This window comes from Oncorhynchus masou, chromosome 13 (assembly GCF_036934945.1).
Source record: "Oncorhynchus masou masou isolate Uvic2021 chromosome 13, UVic_Omas_1.1, whole genome shotgun sequence".
Lineage (NCBI taxonomy): Eukaryota > Metazoa > Chordata > Actinopteri > Salmoniformes > Salmonidae > Oncorhynchus > Oncorhynchus masou.
Window position 1 is genome coordinate 85,451,587 of NC_088224.1, and position 18,243 is coordinate 85,469,829.

The 18,243-nt window shown below is 47.0% G+C and overlaps 1 protein-coding gene across 1 annotated transcript in view; it reads right to left on the minus strand.

Moving 5' to 3' along the window:
- LOC135553167 (rho guanine nucleotide exchange factor 17-like) overlaps window positions 1–18,243 on the minus strand; it is a 112,744-nt gene that overhangs the window by 29,133 nt on the left and 65,368 nt on the right. Inside the window, 2 exon segments of the mRNA XM_064985330.1 lie at window positions 3,324–3,506; window positions 5,382–5,459. Coding sequence (XP_064841402.1) covers window positions 3,324–3,506; window positions 5,382–5,459 — 261 coding nt within the window.

An 18,243-nucleotide genomic window follows, 5' to 3' on the forward strand; every position in this document is an offset into this window, starting at 1 on the left:
TAACATGGACCAGGAGAGGAGACGGGGGTTAACACAGACCAGGAGAGGAGACGGGGGTTAACATGGACCAGGAGAGGAGACGGGGGGTTAAGATGGACCAGGAGAGGAGACGGGGTTAACACAGACCAGGAGAGGAGACGGGGGTTAACACAGACCAGGAGAGGAGACGGGGGTTAACATGGACCAGGAGAGGAGACGGGGGGTTAACATGGACCAGGAGAGGAGACGAGGGGTTAAGATGGACCAGTAGAGGAGACGGGGGTTAACACAGACCAGGAGAGGAGACGGGGGGTTAACACAGACCAGGAGAGGAGACGGGGGTTAACACAGACCAGGAGAGGAGACGGGGGTTAACACAGACCAGGAGAGGAGACGGGGGGTTAACATGGACTGTGAACGTACAGGAGGAAGGGTCAGGGGGAAGTCACTGTACCTTATTATTTAGGGGTGAAGTGTTTGTGTGTGTATATGTACGTATGTGTCTCTCTCGGAGGAACACTACATGACCAAAAAGGTAGAACATTTATGTAATGACATTCTGTGATTGTCATCAGTCCTACACTGGTAGCCTGTAAGCCTGTACTGAGGTGTCCCCTGATGTCTGGTGTGTCTCGGGAATCGGTCATCTCCAACCGTCCGCAAAATGTAAGTGTTGTTGTCATCAATATGTAGTGTATACCACACGGTTCCACATCAATATGTAGCGTATACCACACGGTTCCACATCAATATATAGGGTATACCACACGGTTCCACATCAATATGTAGCGTATACCACACGGTTCCACATCAATATATAGGGTATACCACACGGTTCCACATCAATATATAGGGTATACCACACGGTTCCACATCAATATGTAGTGTATACCACACGGTTCCACATCAATATGTAGCGTATACCACACGGTTCCACATCAATATGTAGTGTATACCACACGGTTCCACATCAATATATAGGGTATACCACACGGTTCCACATCAATATATAGGGTATACCACACGGTTCCACATCAATATGTAGCGTATACCACACGGTTCCACATCAATATATAGGGTATACCACACGGTTCCACATCAATATGGAGCGTATACCACACGGTTCCACATCAATATATAGGGTATACCACACGGTTCCACATCAATATGTAGCGTATACCACACGGTTCCACATCAATATGTAGCGTATACCACACGGTTCCACATCAATATGTAGCGTATACCACACGGTTCCACATCAATATGGAGCGTATACCACACGGTTCCACATCAATATATAGGGTATACCACACGGTTCCACATCAATATGTAGCGTATACCACACGGTTCCACATCAATATATAGGGTCTACCACACGGTTCCACATCAATATGGAGCGTATACCATACGGTTCCACATCAATATGGAGCGTATACCACACGGTTCCACATCAATATGGAGCGTATACCACACGGTTCCACATCAATATATAGGGTATACCACACGGTTCCACATCAATATGTAGCGTATACCACACGGTTTCACATCAATATATAGGGTCTACCACACGGTTCCACATCAATATGGAGCGTATACCACACGGTTCCACATCAATATATAGGGTATACCACACGGTTCCACATCAATATATAGGGTATACCACACGGTTCCACATCAATATGTAGCGTATACCACACGGTTCCACATCAATATATAGGGTATACCACACGGTTCCACATCAATATATAGGGTATACCACACGGTTCCACATCAATATGTAGTGTATACCACACGGTTCCACATCAATATATAGGGTATACCACACGGTTCCACATCAATATGTAGCGTATACCACACGGTTCCACATCAATATGGAGCGTATACCACACGGTTCCACATCAATATGGAGCGTATACCACACGGTTCCACATCAATATGAAGCGTATACCACACGGTTCCACATCAATATGGAGCGTATACCACACGGTTCCACATCAATATGGAGCGTATACCACACGGTTCCACATCAATATGGAGCGTATACCACACGGTTCCACATCAATATATAGGGTATACCACACGGTTCCACATCAATATGGAGCGTATACCATACGGTTCCACATCAATATGGAGCGTATACCACACGGTTCCACATCAATATGTAGCGTATACCACACGGTTCCACATCAATATGGAGCGTATACCACACGGTTCCACATCAATATGGAGCGTATACCACACGGTTCCACATCAATATGGAGCGTATACCACACGGTTCCACATCAATATGTAGCGTATACCACACGGTTCCACATCAATATATAGGGTATACCACACGGTTCCACATCAATATGGAGCGTATACCACACGGTTCCACATCAATATGGAGCGTATACCACACGGTTCCACATCAATATGTAGCGTATACCACACGGTTCCACATCAATATGTAGGGTATACCACACGGTTCCACATCAATATGTAGCGTATACCACACGGTTCCACATCAATATGAAACATATACCACACGGTTCCACATCAATATGGAGCGTATACCTCACGGTTCCACATCAATATGGAGCGTATACCATACGGTTCCACATCAATATGGAGCGTATACCACACGGTTCCACATCAATATGGAGCGTATACCACACGGTTCCACATCAATATGGAGCGTATACCACACGGTTCCACATCAATATGTAGGGTATACCACACGGTTCCACATCAATAAGGAGCGTATACCACACGGTTCCACATCAATATGAAGCGTATACCACACGGTTCCACATCAATATGGAGCATATACCACACGGTTCCACATCAATATGTAGGGTATACCACACGGTTCCACATCAATATGTAGGGTATACCACACGGTTCCACATCAATATGTAGGGTATACCACACGGTTCCACATCAATATTGAGCGTATACCACACGGTTCCACATCAATATGTAGGGTATACCACACGGTTCCACATCAATATGTAGGGTATACCACACGGTTCCACATCAATATGGAGCGTATGCCACACGGTTCCACATCAATATGTAGGGTATACCACACGGTTCCACATCAATATGGAGCGTATACCACACGGTTCCACATCAATATGGAGCGTATACCACACTGTTCCACATCAATATGTAGCGTATACCACACGGTTCCACATCAACTCACTGATTCACTGATTTTTCATGTGGCTGACATACAGGCATGGTAAATTATGGTGTATTGTAGTTTTCTTGATGTTTCACCTGTACTGGACCACATCGACTTACCTGTGGTTTTTCCATTGTCCATGGTTTACAGTGATTGGATGGAGGGAGGTACTTACCGATTGGATAAGCAGCTGACCCACGGTCTGCTTGTCGTGCCATTGGCTGATGCAGCCGGTAACCTGTTCCAGGAAGTGCTCATGGTGCTCCAGGATCTCTGGGATCTGATAGAACATCTCATCCACCAATGAGGGATCAACTAGTGATCCACTGTCTGGCTGCTTCAGAGGCCGCATATAGCCCTACACATCGAGAGAGAGAGAGGGAGAAAGAGGGGGAGATATAGAGGGAGGTAGAGGGGGGAGAGAGAGAGGGAGGGGGAGAGAGAGAGGTAGAGGGAGAGAGAGGTAGAGAGAGAGGTAGAGAGAGAGATAAAGAGAGAGGTAGAGAGAGAGAAAGAGAGAGAGAGAAAGAGAGAGAGAGCGAGAGAGGGAGGTAGAGAGAGAGGGAGAGAGAAAGAGAGAGAAAGAGAGAGAGGGGTAGAGAGAGAGAGGTAGAGGGGGAGAGAGAGAGGTAGAGTGGGAGAGATAGAGAGGGAGGTAGAGAGGGAGGTAGAGAGAGAGAGAGGGAGAGAGTTAGAGAGAGAGGGGTAGAGGGGGAGAGAGAGAGGGAGGTCGAGAGAGAGCGAGAGAGAGGGGGTAGAGAGAGCGAGAAAGACAATATGTTTCTATTTTGGGAAAATTAAACCTTATTTTCCTGAAACCAGCCCGGTGAAATGTGAACTCATCCAGGCAAGCCACAGACCCTGTGAAACAAGCACACACACTGCAGTGCTGTCGCGTGTGTAGAACATGAGTGGGAATGGTGTATTTGTGTGTGATCTGCGTATACAGCCTGAGTTGGCATGATGTGTGTGTGTGCGTGAGATGCATTGTTTATTAATATAGTGTGAGTGTGGGTTTGGGGTCTGTGGCATCTCACACACCCTTCTCATTCTGTTTTGACTACATGGCACCTGGGCTTACTATGTCTACAGTTTAACATATCCCCTCTTCCCTCTCTCAAGCCTCTCTTCCCCCTCTCTCCCCCCCCCTCTCTCCTCAGCCTCTCTTCCCCCTCTCTCCCCCCCCCTCTCTCCTCAGCCTCTCTTCCCCCTCTCCCCCCCCCCCCTCTCTCCTCAGCCTCTTCCCCCTCTCTCAACTCTCGCAAGCCTCTCTTCCCACTCAACTCTCCCAAGCCTTTCTCCCCCTCTCACTCTCCTCAGCCCCTCTTTCCCCTCTCTCAACTCTCCCAAGCCTTTCTTACCTCTTTCTCGCAAGCCTCTCTTCCCCCTCAACTCTCCCAAGCCTCTCTTCCCCCTCAACTCTCCCAAGCCTTTCTCCCCCTCTCTCTCTCCTCAGACCCTCTTCCCCCTCTCAACTCTCCCAAGCCTTTCTCCCCCTCTCTGTCTCCTCAGACCCTCTTCCCCCTCAACTCTCCCAAGCCTTTCTTACCCCTCTCTCTCAAGCCTCTCTTTCCTCTCTTTCTCAAGCCTCTCTTTCCTCTTTCTCAAGCCTCTCTTTCCCCTCTTTGATCTATCTGATAGACAAGGGGGGGGGGGGGTCTGGGTGGGGAGAGGTTTTGGGTCTGGGTAGGGAGAGGCAGGGGGTTTGGGTCTGCGTGGGGAGAGGGTTTGGGTCTGGGTGGGGAGAGGTTTGGGTCTGGGTGGTGAGAGGGTTTGGGTCTGGGTGGGGAGAGGGTTTGGGTCTGGGTGGGGAGAGGGTTTGGGTCTGGGTGGGGAGAGGGAGAGGGAGAAGGTTTGGATCTGGGGGGGGAGAGGGAGAGGGTTTGGGTCTGGGTGGGGAGAGGGAGAGGGTTTGGGTCTGGGTGGGGAGAGGGAGAGGGTTTGGGTGGGGAGAGGGTTTGGGTGGGGAGACTGTCTGTCTGAATGAGGCGGTGAGATATGTGGCTGAGGGGTGAGGAGAGGGGCTTTAGCAGGAGTCATTTAACATTAAGACATTAAGACTTCAACCATCTGTTAGCACTGGTGGTTCCTGTGTGTGTGTGTGTGTGTGTGTGTGTGTGTGTGTGTGTGTGTGTGTGTGTGTGTGTGTGTGTGTGTGTGTGTGTGTGTGTGTGTGTGTGTGTGTGTGTGTGTGTGTGTGTGTGTGTGTGTGTGTGTGTGTGTATAGTATTACCTGTATGAGTGTCCGGAGAGACTCCACATAAGACTGCTCAGTGTCCAGGAGGGTCATCACGACATGTCTTCTCATATCCTGCAGGGGGAGACAACACTGAGTGCTACTGCATAACACACACACACACACACACAATTTGGCTCGACTGTCATCGAAATAAGGGTTTCCTGTTTACATGGTTAGGTTGGAATCTGTACACTGGGAAAAACACCAGTGTGTGTGTGTGTGTGTATGTGTGTGTGTGTGTGTGTATGTGTGTGTGTCCCCTACAGAGAAGATACAATCTTGTCAAAGGCTTATGGCTCAAAGGCTAATAGATGAAGAGAAGAGACTCGTGCCTTATCACGACTAACACAGCAAACTACCAGCAGTCACGCTCTACACATCCTACACACTGAGACGTCACACACACACCCCCAGGGAATATTAGGCTCAGATTCCTAACGATCTGTTCTCTCCATCTCCCTTTCCTCAAAACCTCTGTCTATTTTCTCTCTCTTTCTCTGTGTACCTCTAGATTGTGAAGCAACGCACCAGGAGACATCTGGCCCTGATACAACAAGAATAATAGAGACAGTGGAAATATGGTTCAGAGAAGTTAGTCTATCAATGAATTAAATCACTGAATGAAATACATGAACTAGTCGACAACACACAGAGAGGAGAGAGTGACAGAGGGAGGAGAGAGAGAGAGAGGAGAGAGAAGAGAGAGTGAGGAGAGAGAGAGAGCGAGATAGTGGGAGAGCGAACGAGAACGAGAGGGAGAGAGAGAAGAGCAAGACCGGATGAGTCAGGCCAACCCAGTCTGCCCCAGGTGGCTAACGAGACTAACTCTGTCTCTCTCTCACACACACACACACACACACACACACACACACACACACACACACACACACACACACACACACACACACACACACACACACACACACACACACACACACACACACACACACGTCGTCTATTCATTGTTGCCACGCCAACCAGCAGCATCCTCCATCTTAGCCCCGCCCCCCGCAGCAACAGTTACCAGGTTTTCTGCTGGCTCTCTAGAGTTCTTCAGTGTTCCATTCTGGCGCTAACGTTAGTCACTAATCACTGGAGCTTCCTCTTAGGCAGGCAGGGAACATCTCTGCCCCTTAAACCCACAGGGGAGAACTGTCTGACCCACAGACCACTGCTCTGTCACAGAGTTCAATAAAACACAGACAAACACAGGATCAAAGCCATAGGTCTTCAGACGGCCTCCACTGATTCTTCACATGATATGAGAATAACACATTATATACTTCCCCAGAACAAAACATGACCAAGTCATCTATTCCAGAACACACTAGAACAGACATTAACTATGCGTTCTATGCGTGCTTCTACACCTGCATTGCTTGCTGTTTGGGGTTTTAGGCTGGTTTTCTGTACAGCACTTTGAGATATCAGCTGATGTACGAAGGGCTTTATAAATACATTTGATTTTTGATTTGATTTTGATTTGATTTAATCTCCACCGAGCCTGGTTCCTCTCAAGGATCCTTTCCATAGGGAGTTGTTCCTGGCCGACTGGCCAATGTCACATCTGCTTTCTCTTTATGGGTTCAGGTCCAGGTTGTGTTAATATATCACGGCCCCAGGAAGACTAGCTGTCGCCTTTGGCGTTGGCTAATGGCTAATACGAATCCATTGTTAACCAGTGCAACAGACAACCCAGACTCCATCAACACTAGTAAACATTACCCTAAATACCAGACAGCTGGAGGCTCATATTTTCCTGCTCCGTGTCCTAATAATAACATTACAAAAATAACATCCCACAATTCCACATTTACATCTGGATCTCCCACAAGACTCAGCAGGGGAGCATTCATGTGTCCCTAGCCTGAGGAAGGTGACAGTGCCGTCACTGCATAGCATCAAGTCAGAGGGAGAAGACAGAGAGAAGGAAAGAGAGAGAGACAGAGAAAAAAAGACAGAGAGAGACACAGAGAGAGAAAGACAGAGAAGGAAAGAGAGAGACAGAGAGAGAGCAGGAGATGGCTTTGCTAGATATTACTGCGTTGTTGGGAGCTAGAAACATAAGCATTTCGCTGCACCTGCGATAACATCTGCAAAACTGTTTATGCAGACCAAATAAATAGATTTGATTTGAGAGGGAGAGAGAGAGAGTGAGAAAGAGAGGGTAGACATCTGGTGACTGTCAAGTCCATTAACGTGGGATACACATGCACGCTTTCATGTCATCTTGATATAGTCGAAAATGAAATCAGTTTCGTCATGTCAAGCTGACATAGTTTGAACAGGAAGTCAACCCCCAGCCCACCTGAGGAGGTCCAGTAGAAACTGCAACAAGATATCTGGGTAATCAACACTTCTCCAGGGCCTTTCATTAATGCCCAAGTGTCAGTCCTGGATAAAAGATCTCTGGGTAATCAACACTTCTCCAGGGCCTTTCATGATGCCCAAGTGTCAGTCCTGGATAAAAGATCTCTGGGTAATCAACACTTCTCCAGGGCCTTTCATGATGCCCAAGTGTCAGTCCTGGATAAAAGATCTCTGGGTAATCAACACTTCTCCAGGGCCTTTCATTGATGCCCAAGTGTCAGTCCTGGATAAAAGATCTCTGGGTAATCAACACTTCTCCAGGGCCTTTCATTGATGCACAAGTGTCAGTCCTGGATAAAAGATCTCTGGGTAATCAATAATTCTTCAGGGCCTTTCATTGATGCACAATTGTCAGTCCTGGATTAAAGATCTCTGGGTAATCAACACTTCTCCAGGGCCTTTCATTGATGCCCAAGTGTCAGTCCTGGATTAAAGATCTCTGGGTAATCAACACTTCTCCAGGGCCTTTCACTTAGGTCCAAGTGTCAGTCCTGGATAAAAGATCTCTGGGTAATCAACACTTCTCCAGGGCCTTTCACTTAGGTCCAAGTGTCAGTCCTGGATAAAAGATCTCTGGGTAATCAATACTTCTCCAGGGCCTTTCACTTAGGTCCAAGTGTCAGTCCTGGATAAAAGATCTCTGGGTAATCAACACTTCTCCAGGGCCTTTCATTGATGCCCAAGTGTCAGTCCTGGATAAAAGATCTCTGGGTAATCAATACTTCTCCAGGGCCTTTCATTGATGCACAAGTGTCAGTCCTGGATAAAAGATCTCTGGGTAATCAACACTTCTCCAGGGCCTTTCATTGATGCCCAAGTGTCAGTCCTGGATTAAAGATCTCTGGGTAATCAACACTTCTCCAGGGCCTTTCATTGATGCCCAAGTGTCAGTCCTGGATAAAAGATCTCTGGGTAATCAACACTTCTCCAGGGCCTTTCATTGATGCCCAAGTGTCAGTCCTGGATAAAAGATCTCTGGGTAATCAACACTTCTCCAGGGCCTTTCATTGATGCCCAAGTGTCAGTCCTGGATAAAAGATCTCTGGGTAATCAACACTTCTCCAGGGCCTTTCACTTAGGTCCAAGTGTCAGTCCTGGATAAAAGATCTCTGGGTAATCAACACTTCTCCAGGGCCTTTCACTTAGGTCCAAGTGTCAGTCCTGGGTGAAGCACTCTCCCTTCTCTCCATCCAATAGGATGGACCCTTTTGCATTTAAAGTTGACACATTCAAATTTGTTTCGTTAATTGCATTTAAATAATTGATTCTATGACACTAGGCAACCCACATGTAATGGCAATGCAATTTTTTAGAAACTATAATGCATCGGGAATGTGAGAGAACTAAAGGGACATTCAAAGAGAAGTCGAGTGCCTTACGTTAATGCGAGTCCCTCTGTTCTCACCGACAGGAGGCTGATAGAACATGATTTTGCTAAATTAGCCAGCAATACCCCTATTAAGGAGATAATCTCAGTAACGATGAACAAAAACGCGTTGAAGGAATTGAAAGACAATCCGGATATTGTATATCTTCTTGAACTGCACTGTTGGTTCAGGTCTTGTACAGTTGAAGTCTGGCATTTACATACAATTAGGTTGGAGTCATTAAAACTCGTTTTTCAACCACTCCACAAACTATAGTTTTGTTAACAAACAATTTCCAAATGCCTGGAGGTACCACGTTCATCTGTACAAACAATAATATGCAAGTATAAACACCATGGGACCACGGAGCCGTCATACCGCTCAGGAAGGAGACGCGTTCTGTCTCCTAGAGATGAACGTACTTTGGTGCAAAAAGTGAAAATCAATCCCAGAATAACAGCAAAGGACCTTGTGATGATGCTGGCAGAAACAGGTACAAAAGTATCTACATCCACAGTAAAACGAGTCCTATATCGACATAACCTGAAAGGCCGCTCAGCAAGGAAGAAGCCACTGCTCCAAAACCACCATAAAAAAAGCCAGACTACGGTTTGCAACTGTACATGCGTACTTTTTGGAGAAATGTCCTCTAGTCTGATGAAACAAAAATAGAACTGTTTGGCCATAATAACCATCGTTATGTTTAGAGGAAAAAGGGGGAGACTTGCAAGCCGAAGAACACCATCCCAACTGTGAAGCACGGGGGTGGCAGCATCATGTTGTGGGGGTGCTTTGCTGCAGGAGGGACTGGTGCACTTCACAAAATAGATGGCATCATGAAGGAGGAAAATTATGTGGATATATTGAAGCAACATCTCAAGACATCAGTCAGGAAGTTAAAGCTTGGTCGCAAATGGGTCTTCCAAATGGACGATGACCCCAATCATACTTCCAAAGTTGTGGCAAAATGGCTCAAGGACAACAAAGTCAAGGTTTTGGAGTGGCCATCATAAAGCACTGACCTCAATCCTATAGAAAATGTGTCGGCAGAACTGAGAAAGCGTTTGCGAGCAAGGAGGTCTACAAACCTAACTCAGTTACACCGGCTTTGTCAGGAGGAAATGGGCAAAAATTCACCCAACTTATTGTGGGAAGCTTGTGGAGGGCTACCCAATAAGACAGTGTTGCAAAATGTACTCTTCACTGACGAGTCAGGATCGATTTGGAGGTGGAGGGTCAGTCATGGTCTGGGTCGGTGTGTCACAGCATCATCAGACTCAGCTTGTTGTTGCATGCAATCTCAACGTTGTGTGTTACAGGGAAGACGTCCTCCTCCCTCATGTGGTACCCTTCCTGCAGGTTCATCCTGACATGACCCTCCAGCATGACAATGCTACCAGCCATACTGCTCGTTATGTGCGTGATTTCCTGCAAGACAGGAATGTCAGTGTTCTGCCATGGCCAGCGAAGAGCCCAGATCTCAATCCCATTGAGCACGTCTGGGACCTATTGGATCAGAGGGTGAGGGCTAGGGCCATTCCCCCCAGAAATGTCCGGGAACTTGCAGGTACCTTGGTGGAAGAGTGGGGTAACATCTCACAGCAAGAACTGGCAAGTCTAGTGCAGTCCATGAGGAGGAGATGCACTGCAGTACTTAATGCAGCTGGTGGCCACACCAGATACTGACTGTTACTTTTGATTTTGACCCCCCTTTGTTCAGGGACACATTATTCCATTTCTGTTAGTCACATGTCTGTGGAAATTGTTCAGTTTATGTCTCAGTTGTTGAATCTTATGTTCATACAAATATTTACACATGTTAAGTTAGCTGAAAATAAATGCAGTTGACAGTGAGAGGACGTTTCTGTATTTGCTGAGTTTATTTACTATACACGCTTACCGCATCTATTGGTCAAACGAAACGAGCCAACCATGGCTCACCTTCCTCCCTGCTCCTTGTAGGCATAGAACACGTTCAAATTTCACCAAGAGGAAGTGACATCGTACGTAGACTAAAACAAAGAGGGGTATTCTGACAGTAATCCTTAGACACTGTGGATCCAAAGGGGCTAAACGATGGTTTTTCACTGTCCTCGTTTCTATAATGTTGTTGCCTTTATTTTTGGGGGTCTCTGTGTCTCCAGATTCACAGAAATCCAAATATCACCTATGTATATTTTGACATGGACTACTGATTAATGAGACACACTCTTTCTCTCATTATTTGGTGCTATAATTTACCATTGACCTTGAAACATATTATAATGTTGACACACTGTTCTGTCTCCATGAGCCACAAGCCTATAAATAGGAACTATGTGCAATGGTCAGGTCACTCTGAGGAAGACGTCAGCTCCACGGACAAACGTCTGTCACCTGTCCACATCCTGTACAATGGATTACAGTGAGCAATAAGAAATCAATCTCTGCCTTTATTGTTGAGTTCTCCAACTCCTTTGTACCTTGAATTAGTCCTTTTGGAAGTGTTTCTTGGCAAGCCGTTCTGGTGATGTTTGTCTTTGTTGTTGAGCAACCTTCCTTTTCTTGCGCAGGTCCAGCTGAACTCAGCTGTTGATAGCCGTTGCAGAGCTATCAACAGGAAATGGAAGCACAGCTGAAGGATGTTCTCGGCTGTGTCACACACAAACATAAGCGTTTAAAGTGCGCACACACACACACACACACACACACACACTGGCTGATGCACGTAGAATGGCACACCGAAACTTTTCTGGTATTGAGAACAGTGAGATACATTGTGGGTTTGTGAAAGGTCTACAGCTGACAGTCACCTTTGACCCCGTTTCTTCCAGTATGGCAAAGAGATAAGGAACATTACAGGAGGGTGAGGGAACTCCCTGCAGTCTAAAACTTAGTGAGATTATTTGTGTGTGTGTGTGTGTGTGTGTGTGTGTGTGTGTGTGTGTGTGTGTGTGTGTGTGTGTGTGTGTGTGTGTGTGTGTGTGTGTGTGTGTGTGTGTGTGTGTGTGGTAAAACTAGAGGGATCTTCCTGAAACAATGAACTTTGCTATTTTAGGTTCCTGCTGCCTTAATTGGATACCACACACACACACACACACACACACACACACACACACACACGATCACAGCGGCACGTGGAGGAATGATGGCCAGAATGTTGTTTTCATTTTGGCCACAGGATTGCCATGGTAACCGAGTTTAAAGCTAGAAACATTAGTTGCTACATCCATTTCTGGACTTATTATACACATTGACTTAACATGTAAGCATATATAAAGCATATAACTTAGAAATGCCCCATGAGCTTATTTTAACTGTCGTACCCCATCAGAACCCAAAATACAAACTTGTTTTTCTCCAACGTTTGTAAACAATGCAAATGTAAACACTGTATAGCCTCATAACACGGTTACAACTGTAATGTTGGTCTCATGGATGGTCATCCGCTTTGCTATTGCTTCAATGAAGGACTTTAAAAGCCACAACAGATAAATGGAGAGCAGAAGGTGGATGTGATCATTATTCATTGACCTCTCCCTGTTACCTGGTGACATGGATTGGATAAAAAACATCTGCACGCGTATACAAACACACTAACAACCCAATATGGCTGCTGGCCTTCAGTTCAAAGGCAAGGTTTTAGCCTGTGGGACTAGGATGGTTTTGATTGGCTGAGAAGCCTAAGCCATGCTCTCTCTGATGGCTTTGATTGGCTTAGAAGCTTTAGTCTGTCTGTTATTATGAGTCTTAGAGGGGAAAGGGGATTCTGTGTGTGTGTGTGTGTGTGTGTGTGTGTGTGTGTGTGTGTGTGTGTGTGTGTGTGTGTGTGTGTGTGTGTGTGTGTGTGTGTGTGTGAGTCCCATGTCAGAGCAGCCCGCAGGGGGCCTCTACTGAACCTTGGTCGCTCAACTCACTGCTCAGAACGTTTACCAAATATTACCATTACTCACACACACACACACACACACACACACACACACACACACACACACACACACACACACACACACACACTAAACTAAGTCCAGCCACGACAGAGCATCTCTGTCCTACAGTAGCCCACACCGTTCAATCAATCTGAGCCACCTCCCATCTCAGTGTTAACCAATCAGATGTACTCTCATAATGCTTCACAAACAAGAGAACAGGCGTCTCATCTGGAATGTTCCAGGCTGGTTGCCTAGCACTTGAGAGAGAGAGGAGCAGCGACATGAGAAAGAGAGAGGAGAAAGAGAGAGGAGCAGAAAGATGAGCAGAGAGATGAGACAGAGAGAGGAGCAGAGAGAGGAGCAAAGAGAGATGAGCAGAGAGATGAGCAGAGAGATGAGAAAGAGAGAGGAGCAGAGAGATGAGAAAGAGAGAGGAGAAAGAGAGGAGCAGAGAGATGAGAAAGAGAGAGGGAAAGAGAGGAGCAGAGAGATGAGAAAGAGAGAGGAGCAGAGAGATGAGAAAGAGAGAGGAGAAAGAGAGGAGCAGAGAGATGAGAAAGAGAGGGAAAGAGAGGAGCAGAGAGATGAGAAAGAGAGAGGAGCAGAGAGATGAGAAAGAGAGAGGAGAAAGAGAGGAGCAGAGAGATGAGAAAGAGAGAGGAGCAGAGAGATGAGCAGAGAGATGAGAAAGAGAGAGGAGAAAGAGAGGAGCAGAGAGATGAGAAAGAGAGGGAAAGAGAGGAGCAGAGAGATGAGAAAGAGAGAGGAGCAGAGAGATGAGAAAGAGAGAGGAGAAAGAGAGGAGCAGAGAGATGAGAAAGAGAGAGGAGCAGAGAGAGGAGCAGAGAGATGAGAAAGAGAGAGGAGCAGAGAGAGGAGCAGAGAGATGAGAAAGAGAAAGGAGCAGAGAAAGGAGCAGAGAGAGGAGCAGAGAGAGGAGCAGAGAGATGAGAAAGAGAAAGGAGCAGAGAAAGGAGCAGAGAGAGGAGCAGAGAGAGGAGCAGAGAGAGGAGCAGAGAGAGGAGCAGAGAGAGGAGAAAGAGAAAGGAGCAGAGAGAGGAGCAGAGAGAGGAGCAGAGAGAGGAGCAGAGAGAGGAGCAGAGAGAGGAGCAGAGAGAGGAGCAGAGAGATGAGCAGAGAGATGAGCAGAGAGAGGAGCAGAGAGAGGAGCAGAGAGAGGAGCAGAGAGAGGAGCAGAGAGATGATAAAGAGAAAGGAGCAGAGAGAGGAGCAGAGAGTGGAGCAGAGAGAGGAGCAGAGAGAGGAGCAGAGAGAGGAGCAGAGAGAGGAGCAGAGAGAGGAGCAGAGAGAGTGGAGCAGAGAGAGGAGCAGAGAGATGAGCAGAGAGAGGAGCAGAGAGAGTGGAGCAGAGAGAGGAGCAGAGAGAGGAGCAGAGAGAGGAGCAGAGAGAGGAGCAGAGAGATGAGCAGAGAGAGGAGCAGAGAGAGGAGCAGAGAGAGGAGCAGAGAGAGGAGCAGAGAGATGAGCAGAGAGAGGAGCAGAGAGAGGAGCAGAGAGATGAGCAGAGAGAGGAGCAGAGAGAGGAGCAGAGAGAGGAGCAGAGAGAGGAGCAGAGAGATGAGCAGAGAGAGTGGAGCAGAGAGAGGAGCAGAGAGAGGAGCAGAGAGAGGAGCAGAGAGAGGAGCAGAGAGAGGAGCAGAGAGATGAGCAGAGAGAGGAGCAGAGAGAGGAGCAGAGAGAGGAGCAGAGAGATGAGCAGAGAGAGGAGCAGAGAGAGGAGCAGAGAGAGGAGCAGAGAGAGGAGCAGAGAGAGGAGCAGAGAGAGGAGCAGAGAGAGTGGAGCAGCAAGAGAGGAAGGATGCCAAGGCAGAAAAGAGAACAGAGTAAAACAAACAAAAAAGTTCTAGAAAAAAATGACAGAAAGAGAGAAATCCTCTGTCGTCATCACCCCTCTCCCTGGTGACAGTAGTCCATAACAACCACTCTCTCTAGTAACAGCAGCATTACCCAACCCCCATTATACTTCCCACGCCAAGTGAAACCAGATCCATCCCCTCTCCAGTCTCCATCCATCTCTCTCTCTCTCCATCCACCCCTTCTCCAGTCTCCATCCCCTCACTCTCCATCTCTCTCTCTCCATCCATCCCCTCACTCTCATCCATCCCCTCTTTAGTCTCCATTCATCCATCTCTCTCTCATCAATCCCCTCTCCAGTCTATCCATCCATCGCTCTCTCTTCATCCATCCCCTCTGCAGGTCTCCATCAATCCCCTCTCCAGTCTCCATCCATCTCTCGCTCCCATCTATCCATCTCTCCCCATCCATCTTTCCTGCTCTCCCTCAATCCCCTCTCTCTTCATCCATCTCCTATCCAATCTCCATCCATCCATCCCTCTCGCTCTCATCCATCCAATCTCTTTCTCCATCCCACTCGCTTTCCATCCACTCATCCATAAATCTCTCCCTCTCAATTCATTCATCTCTCTCTCTCCATTGATCAATCTTTCCCTCTCCATCCATCTCCAACCCTCTTCACCCCCAGTGCTGGGGGACCGCCAGGGCTTGCCCTCTACCCTCCTGTCAATGCCCAGAGACAGGCCCCTGAGAGGGGGGCTAGGCCTCCACCGTGGTCCCCTGCTTCACATACAGGCCTCTGGAGCTTCAGCCTCTCAACAGGGTTATGTAACTGTGACGCAACCAGTAAGGGATCAATACTTGACAGAGAACAGTCAGTCGTTACAGACCACCAACTGTACACGTGTAGCTACACAGGTCACACACACACACACACACACACACACACACACACACACACACACACACACACACACACACACACACACACACACACACACACACGTACGTTTCAATTGGATGTCAAACAGCACCAATGTTGCTGTATTTCAGCCACCAAAACAACACATGGAGGAACATCTATTTTCTGTCACCTTCAAACTGCAGTTACAGGACATTGAAAAGACAAGAGAGGAACAAAGAAAGAACAAGCACAGGGCCACTAGGCAGAGGAGGAGGGTTACTGAGAGAGAGAGAGAGAGAGGACTAAAACCCATCTGAGGAAAGACATGCTAAGGAACAGGGGGAAAAGTCGAGCTGTGTGCCTGTTGCTAATGAGCAAGGGGGGAAATCTAGTTGTGTGCCTATTGCTAAGGAGCAGGGGAAGTCTAGCTGTGTGCCTGTTGCTAAGGAGCAGGGGGAAAAGTCGAGCTGTGTGCCTGTTGCTAAGGAACAGGGGGAAAAGTCGAGCTGTGTGCCTGTTGCTAAGGAGCAGGGGGAAAAGTCGAGCTGTGTGACTGTTGCTAAGGAACAGGGGGAAAAGTCGAGCTGTGTGCCTGTTGCTAAGGAGCAAGGGGGAAATCTAGTTGTGTGCCTGTTGCTAAGGAGCAAGGGGGGAAATCTAGTTGTGTGCCTGTTGCTAAGGAGCAGGGTAAGTCTAGCTGTATACCTGTTGCTACGGAGCAGGGGAGGTTTCAACCGAAAATCAAACCATCATATATAGCTAGCTAGGTTTGATATTAAACCAAACCATCATATATAGCTAGCTAGGTTTGATATGAAACCAAACCATCATATATAGCTAGCTAGGTTTGATATGAAACCAAACCATCATATATAGCTAGCTAGGTTTGATATGAAACCAAACCATCATATATAGCTAGCTAGGTTTGATATGAAACCAAACCATCATATATAGCTAGCTAGGTTTGATATGAAACCAAACCATCATATATAGCTAGCTAGGTTTGATATGAAACCAAACCATCATATATAGCTAGCTAGGTTTGATGTGAAACCAAACCATCATATATAGCTAGCTAGGTTTGATATGAAACCAAACCATCATATATAGCTAGCGAGGTTTGATATGAAACCAAACCATCATATATAGCTAGCTAGGTTTGATATGAAACCAAACCATCATATATAGCTAGCTAGGTTTGATATGAAACCAAACCATCATAAGCAAAAACATGTATTTAGACATTTTTTGCATATGTATTAAAAATAAACAGAAATAGCTTATTTGCATAAGTATTCAGACCCTTTGCTATGAGACTCGAAATAGAACTCAGGTGCATCCTGTTTCCATTTCTACAACTTCATTGGAGTCCACCTGTGGTAAATTCAATTGATTGGACATGATTAGAAAAGGCACACATCTGTCTATATAAGGTCCCACAGTTGACTGTGCATGTCAGAGAAAAAAACAAGGACAATTCTGTAGCATTGAAGGTCCCCAAGAGCACAGTGGCCTCCATCATTCTTAAATAGAAGAAGTGTGGAACCACCAAAACTCGTCCTAGAGCTGGCCACCCGGCCAAACGGAGCAATTGGAGGAGAATAGCCATGATCAGGGAGGTGACTGACCCGCCTGCCTGACCATTCTGCCTGCCTTGACTACGAGCATTTCTGCTACTCTGTACCGCCTGGACTCTGGTCTGGTTTTGACCTTTGGCCAGTTCACGACTGTTCTCTTGCCTACTCCTTCTGGATTATTAAACAGTGTAAGACTCCAACCATTTGCCTCCTGTGTCTGCATCTGGGTCTCACGATAAAACCAAGATTGAACCATTTGGCCTGAATGCCAAGCGTCGCGTCTGGAGGAAACCTGGCACCATCCCTACGGTGAAGCATGGTGGTGGCAGCATCATGTCTGGAGGAAACCTGGCACCATCCCTACGGTGAAGCATGGTGGTGGCAGCATCATGTCTGGAGGAAACCTGGCACCATCCCTACAGACCTGGCACTCCATATGATGGTTTGGTTTCATATCAAACCTAGCTAGCTATATATATGATGGTTTCATATCTAACCTAGCTAGCTATGTATATGATGGTGTTACTTTGATCCCGGCTCTCTGCAGGTCATTTACCAGGTCCCCCCGTGTGGTTCTGGGATTTTTGCTCACCGTTCTTGTGATCATTTTGACCCCACGGGGTGAGATCTTGCGTGGAGCCCCAGATCGAGGGAGATTATCAGTGGTCTTGTATGTCTTCCATTTCCTAATAATTGCTCCCACAGTTGATTTCTTCAAACCAAGCTGCTTACCTATTGCATATTCAGTCTTCCCAGCCTGGTCCAGGTCTACAATTTTGTTTCTGGTGTCCTTTGACAGATCTTTGGTCTTGGCCATAGTGGAGTTTGGAGTGTGACTGTTTGAGGTTGTGGACAGGTGTCTTTTATACTGATAACAAGTTCAAACAGGTGCCATGAATACAGGTAATAAGT